Source organism: Podospora anserina, chromosome 2 (genome assembly GCF_000226545.1).
Source record: "Podospora anserina S mat+ genomic DNA chromosome 2, supercontig 2".
Taxonomy (NCBI): Eukaryota; Fungi; Ascomycota; class Sordariomycetes; order Sordariales; family Podosporaceae; genus Podospora; species Podospora anserina.
The window spans coordinates 3,184,817-3,191,712 of record NW_001914858.1 but is presented as its reverse complement, the minus strand read 5'-3'; the positions used below and the strand labels follow the sequence as shown (position 1 = coordinate 3,191,712).

The 6,896-nt window shown below is 55.4% G+C and overlaps 1 protein-coding gene across 1 annotated transcript; it reads right to left on the bottom strand.

Annotated features, from left to right (window-relative positions):
- Positions 1 to 593: 593 nt before the first annotated feature.
- PODANS_2_9090 (uncharacterized protein) lies at positions 594 to 3,565 on the bottom strand (the record flags this gene model as incomplete). The annotated part of the gene is made up of 2 exons (XM_001911677.1): positions 594 to 2,362; positions 2,461 to 3,565. The coding sequence occupies 2 exons, from the start codon at positions 3,563 to 3,565 to the stop codon at positions 594 to 596; spliced, it is 2,874 nt and encodes a 957-aa protein (XP_001911712.1).
- Between the last annotated feature and the right edge of the window lie 3,331 nt (positions 3,566 to 6,896).

Genomic DNA, 6,896 nt, shown 5'->3' with positions numbered 1-6,896 from the left:
GAAGGCCCGAAGTCAGATCTTTTCATCCAACCAAATCTTGCAATTTGTATTTCATTTTTGTTTTTTCCCCTTACATTTCTAATCATCCTTCCCCCCCCCCCCCGCCCTCCCATTCGAGGCAAAGAATTCAGGATGATAGTGTGTCTCCATCAAGATATGTAGCTAGGTAGATAGGTAAGGTAGTAGGTAGTAGGTGTGTGTTGTAAATAACAAAACGGGTGATAAAAAAAAGACACAAAAATAGGGTATAAGCTTGTGTGTGTGTAAGAGAGAGAAGGGGGAAAAAAGGCAACAAGAGATATAGACAATGAGAAAAAAAAAGAAAAAAGGACAAATCTTCCTCCTCCCTCCTTCCATCCCTTCCATCCCTTTTTGAAATTCCAAAACCCATAAAGCCAAAAAACTCCGTTGCAATGATAAATCGTGCATGCATGCTAAACAAAATAACAAACCAAAAAATAAAAATAAAAATGGCCCATGCGAAAACCCGCTAGGTATACAAAGTGTAAAAAAAGAAGAGCGGGAAAAAAAGGAAAATGGAAAAAGTCGCCCCCCAAACCATGTCTATCAACATGGCCGTCTCATATCCGACATCATTTTCCCATCACAACACTCGAGTAAACAAGATCCATCTCCTTGGGGAATCTCCTGTCCATCCCGTCAGGCATCCGCCACCGCATCACCACCACGCCTTCTTCCGTCTCAGATTCAAACACCCTCGTGCCTTGAACCTCGACGCCTTCCCGTCCCACTCGGCCAAGCTTGCCCATCCAGTCGCCCAGATCGATCAGTCTTTCCAGCCGGTGATCCATCGCCATGCAGTGAACCTTGGCATCCTCCCAGCTTGTCCCAAGCACCTCCAGCACGCTTCTCGCCACGGCAAATCTGTCGACCAACCCCGGCAGCTCGGATCCACAGCCGGTTGATGAAAGAACGTCCATCGCTTCGAGGATTCCGGTGCTGATGAACGGGGGCGGGGTGATGACTTGTGCCTGCGCCACTGCCACTGCCACCTCGAGGAGTTTGGCAGCATGTTTCATAGACACGCCGATAAAGTCATGGACTGTGGCGGGCTGTAAAGCTCGCAGGTGGACGTGCCGATGGAGCTTGATTCTCGTCAGGTGATGGACGGTGTGTAAAAGTATGAGCGGGCCCTGATCTTCAGGTGAGACCATCTCCAACCTCGCAGGCAGAAACTGGAGCCTTTTCGGCAGAGAAGACTCCCAAGCATCAAGGGTGGCGATAGTTCGACGGTGGAAATCACCAAACCCGGCATCGTAGAGCTCTCCCCGGCGCGAGGCTCTGTTGATAAATGTCATGACATCACCCCACATAGCTGTGATCTGAATCAGATAGGACATGATTCCAGCCCCGGCTGATTCGGATAGCGGACGCAGCATCGGGTCGAAATGGGGCGCTCGGTCGTCCAAGTTCGTAGTATCCGCTGCTGGGAGCCGGAGAAAGATGTCGTCCTTGTTGATGGTGACCGGTCGAGTTGCAAACGTCTCGTTAAGCCGCTCCATCAGGCAACATGACCAAAATATCCGTCTCCGACACTCGGCATATTCTTGCCTCGTCAAACCCCAAAGGGTTACCCTCGAATCGTTTTCTCCCACATGGTCAAGTTCCACGTTCAACTGTAGCCACATCGCTGTAGAAATGGCCCTGCTCAGCATGTCGTTCGCGTCGGTCTGTCTCGAGACAGCGAGGTAGTGCATGGCAAGGGCAAGTCTGGCTTGAACCAGCTGGAGCGACGGCTGCGAGCGTTCTGCGGCGTACCGAGCCACCTGGGCGTACTCGTGCGCAACGCTCCTCGAACCGGCCCGCGAGAGGACGGCACCGATGGCGAGGATGCTATACACGAGCATCAGGTCTTCTGGTGATTTTCTGTGAGCGCTGTTCTGAACCCATGTGTGGAAAGACGGTTTCGGAGGGAGGAAGCGAAGTGCTGCGCTCTCCGTGTGTACAAAGACGGAGGCAATGGTGCTAGTCACAGATTCAGGATCGGACACATACGGGTCTGTTTGCCACGCTCTGCACAAGATGTCCTCGTGGATACGAGGGAGCGTTTCTGACTGCCGCCATGGCAGGGATTGGCGGGAGGTGTCGGGCACTGGTCCCATCGGTGAGCGTACACTGGTCGCTGGGCTGTAGTGATCGTAGCCAATTCGAATACGCTTCGCGGGTGCAGAGGTGGGCATATCGGGGCTCGGGTGTCGGAGCGTCGTTCTGGGCGAGACAGAACCGCTCGAGTGGCTACCCGGTCGTGTGTAGTCGGTAGGGCCTCTGATCAAACCTCCAAGCCTCCGTGTATCCTCCGACTCGGCAGGAGGCGTGGACGGAGAGGAAGCGTTGTGACCACCTCGAGGACTAACCATAGTTTAGCATACGAAACAGGCCCCCATGCACAATAGCAGAAAAAGACAGCAGGCTTCTAGACTCACGCATTCTTGAACTTGCAAACACGGCCGAACTTTTCGCACTGGACACAGCGCGGGTAATCCGGATCGCACTTGATCTTCTTCTCACGGCAGGTGACGCAGGCGATAGCAAGCCTCTTCCGGGGCTTTCCAGCTTTGGTGACTCCCCAGTGAGCATTGACTTGCTCCCCGTCAATCACTGTCTTGCAATGACTCCCATCATCGTAAAAGTAGCACATTCCTTCACCAGGCACCTCGGCAGCTCTGACGAACCGTGGCAGAAAGTGTGTCCCTGTCCAGATCTTGGGTCCCAGTCCATCCTTTGCGGGGGCCCCCTCAGATGGGGCGCTGCTGGTCGGAGTGGCAGGAAGAGTGTGCGATGGTGTCTGTGGTGTTAATTGCTCCCGATATTCCATGTGTCTTCCCTCATCGCGACTCGTCCCTGAAAGGTGAGCAGGGTATCTCTCTGCCGTCGGCCTGTAGGTCGTTTCTCCACGGCTGCCGAGCGAATACTCTTTGCTGGCTTCATGTTGCACCGACCATTGTCCTCCTGAAGTGTACTCGAGTCGGCTATCTGGCCTTGGTTGCTGTTCCTCTCGTGAATGAGGCGAAAGCGGTCCAGGGAAAACCCGGGACAGGGCCGGAATCTGGGGCCGTTCCTGATACCTAGGGTCCAGTACACTTCGCGGCTGTGAAGCAGTGGATGTCGTCGCGGGTGGAAAGTACGATGACGAAGAGAATGGTCTGTCCAAGCTTGGAACTGAGCTAGGAGGTCGATCCAATGGTGAGGTGGCCGGATAGGAGCCAGGGCGCTCGGAAAGAGGAGAGTGAAAGGATCGAATCTGGGTTGGTGGCCCAAAGATGCTGCTCAAAGATGGAAGCTGTTGCCTTGGTGCGTTATGATCGGACCCCGTATCCCTGCGCTCTTCCGGGCCTTTGTTAGACGACGACGACGACGACATGTCGTTTGCCTTGACGGCCGGATCATAGTGTGACATGGGAGGAGAGAGAGGAGCAGGCGGGTTCCAGGTCCTCTCCTCGGACTGTCTTGAACTATAAGAGGCCGAGTCTGGTGTGAGCACCTCGGGTGGGGTGTTTGGGTTGGCCGCACGGAATCGAGGTTCGAGGCAGGATGCAATCCCCATTGAGAGATATGTCGAGGATATGGGCCTTTGTGTAGTTGTATTCTATGACCGTGCCTATGTCCGTGTCATGTCACACTCTCTCAAGTTGGAGGCGTATGGAAGGGAGTGTATGTCCGAGCTGTGACACCCAATACAGTGTGTGTATGTGCGTGTGTGGTGAGGCAGGGTGTTGTAGATGGTGGTTTGTCGCAGCAGTAGGACAAAGAAGAGTCGAAGGGGGCCGGTAGCTAGATATTCACCGGATAAAGGTGTACAGGGGCGGCGCAGTCAACTCACGACCGCCTATTCAGATGGGCACGCCAAGCTCCAGCAGGAGGAGGGCACCGATCCCGGATAATTGAACGAACAATTACTGCGAGGCAGAGGAGGGTAGACCAGATAGGCCAGGTGCAGAAAGCATGTACGAAAGACAGGGTTGTCGTGCGTCCAGGACAGTCTCGTTTCTCACTCTTTGTTGGCCTTGCTCCTGGTGTTGTTGTTGTCGGTCCAGGTCGACTCTTGTCTCCTGTTGCTGCAGCCGGGGAGGGAAGAGGGAGGGTAGGAGTGAACGGACGGGACGCTCGGGGGGCGGGGCTGGTAGGGGGAGACCACCACTATTATGTGCAGCCAAACTAGACTCGATATTGTTTGTATGCAATCTAGTGCAGCGAGCAAGAAACCCAGACGGACGTTCTGTCGGCGGCACTCTAAAGCTAGACGCCGTAGGATACACCGAGGTAAGGGTATGTGGACGGTGGACGGTGGACGAGGGCAAGTTGGAAGGTGCACAGCAAGGTGTGCTTGGGAAGAGTAGCAGAACCAGGGGCCAAGAAGAAAGAAAACAAGAAGATGGGACGGGCGCCCAGTGCTTTGTATGTTGATTGAGAGTACAAAAGTCATACGGAGCTTGGATGGGATTAGTGCAGCCCAGGTCAGCTCGCAGCTCGGGCCGGTGGATGATGGTTTTTGTTCAACATGTCTCCAGGAAGCGCCCACACAGATACCCACCCTGGTGGGCCAGACCACTGGGGGGAGGACCCCGTCTCCAGCAAACCGCTAGCTCCAAGCCCATGGATTTCGGCAGTGCGGCATGGCGTTGCCCTCTCTCACTTCTCTCTCGTTCTGAGATTCTTGTTGCGAGATGAGCAGTGAGACAGTTACCCTGGAATATGCAACGGCGGCGCTCAAAAGGGAAATCAGATGGAATCCACGAAGCTCGACTGAGAGGAAACGACCGTCATCAGCGAGACACTTTTTACATGGGGGCCCTTCCTCCTCCTGTGTGGCTCTCCCCGGTTGAGAGTGAGAGTGAAGGGCCGGAGGGGTGGGTCGATGGTGGAGGATGCGGAGGGGCGTGTGAGGAGACGGGGACGAGAACGGTTGTCTTGTGTTAGTCGGCATGGCAAGGGTGTCCCTCTGGCGCTGGGCGACGCCTGTGCTTGGCTTGGCTTGGCTCTGGTGGTGAGGCATCTCACCAGGCGGCGGCGAAGCGATGTGCGATGATGGATGGCTACCACGAGGCAAAAGAGGGTTCGGGAAGATAAGAAGGAAGGAGTGTGTGATGGACCGGGAGTGCCAGCAAGGGACAGGGACAGGGGCTCCAGGCAGCGCCCGCCGCTGATGGCAGTCGCCAAGAGTTGTCGACAGAGCAGGGGAATGGCCTCACCCAGATGTCTCCTCACAGCGGGGTTTCACTGTCTTGGTGTGGTCTTGGCTCGCCGGACGCTGGTGAAGCACCGAATGCGAGAGTTGGCGAGAGCTGGCGAGCATTGGGGAGAGTTGAGTCTGTAGGTCCGAAGTAGGTATTCAGCAGGAGAACCGTTGGAGACATTCATCAGGACGTACCCCGTACCCTACTGTACCCCCCCTTTCAGCTTGGTCGGCCAGCCGTTCCGCGCGTTGTTCTGGAACTCGTTCTGCCACCGACGCGAGGGTACCACGCGGCGCAGGGCGACCCGCGACTGCGACGCTGTCTTGGGACGGCTCTCGAAGGAAGAGAGAAACACAGGCGAGTGACTTGCCTGAAGGAGAGAGGGCGTGCCCAGCCAACGAGGGTTGCAGTGAGGTACCCGCTTCTGCTGTCTGTCGGCACCGCTGATGGGACATAAGCCTATAATAATAAAAAATACAAAAGGACCAAAAAATGCGTGTCATTCGAATCGCGTAATTGGAATCGGATTTCACAAAATCGGGAAACAAACGGGGCTCCGGGGCTCGCCCGTCCGATCTACGGCCCACGCCGGCACCGCACGCACCAGGGCACCAGCACAGTCCAAGTGCTTGTCTTGTCTTCGCGGGCTTTTGTCGTTGGCGATGCGATGCGATGCCGCAATAAGCAGGAGGTGGACGTGGAGACTGCTGGGAAATTTAGGCGGGGCTCGCTCGGCAGGTGGGTGCGTTGTGGGCCAGGGCATTGACAGCACGGGAAACTGCAAACTGGCAATTCCATCGGCATCATGAATTGCTCCTTCCTCTTTTTTGACTCTGCAGTAGGCTTCTATATTGATGAATCTCTCCATCCTTCCTGTCTTTCTCTTCCGAGCTCTCGTTACCAGAAACTAGAAACCTCGCAAACTTCTATTTAATTAAGCTAGCTACCACCCGCCTCCTGTGTATCAACAAGCGAGAGACCGCAACAATTACTGTTCAGATACAAGATCCTAGCGTTTTTGGCTCAACAGCCGGACGTCAGATCCATGCCGTCTCCATTGCCCGCCATCCCGGGTGAGGATCCCCGTGGCATCACGGTGCCCCGCCTGTGTCATGAGTGCCGGCTTCTTATGATGAACACGATAAGTGCAATTTCACACTACCGCAGTAGTGCACGCTGCAACAAATAAGGCCGTCGCCTATAACCCTGCACAACATGTAATAGCAAGTGCCTGATAAGGACGGGCTCGGCATCCATGTCGTTAGCTCGATCCCAGTCCCCTGGGATTCAAGGGGTGGAACTCTACAGGCACACGCAGCAGCAGCAGCAGCGAGCCGCCTGTGACAGTGTCTGTGAGAGTGTCCCCTTTTCGTCTGATCTCTGTGATCCCCTCGCCTCGACTGCTGTCCCCATCCTCTCATCTCATCTCCTCTCAACCAGGTGGGGGAGACGCACGGAACTTCCTCTTTATTTTTATATGACGCCTGCCGCATGAAGGATCGCTGGTTCGCGCGGGACTTGCGTAGCGCCGATTCCGCAGACGCCATCCCGTTTCGTCCGGTCCGCTCTCGCCAGTCAGCAGACGCCATCTCTCCCCCATCTCCAGTCGCTAGTGGTCTTTTTGGCGACGCCACCGTTGGCTGATACTGGCTGCGGGTGCCGCCAGCAGCAGCAGCAGCAGCAGCAGCAGCATCGTCCGGC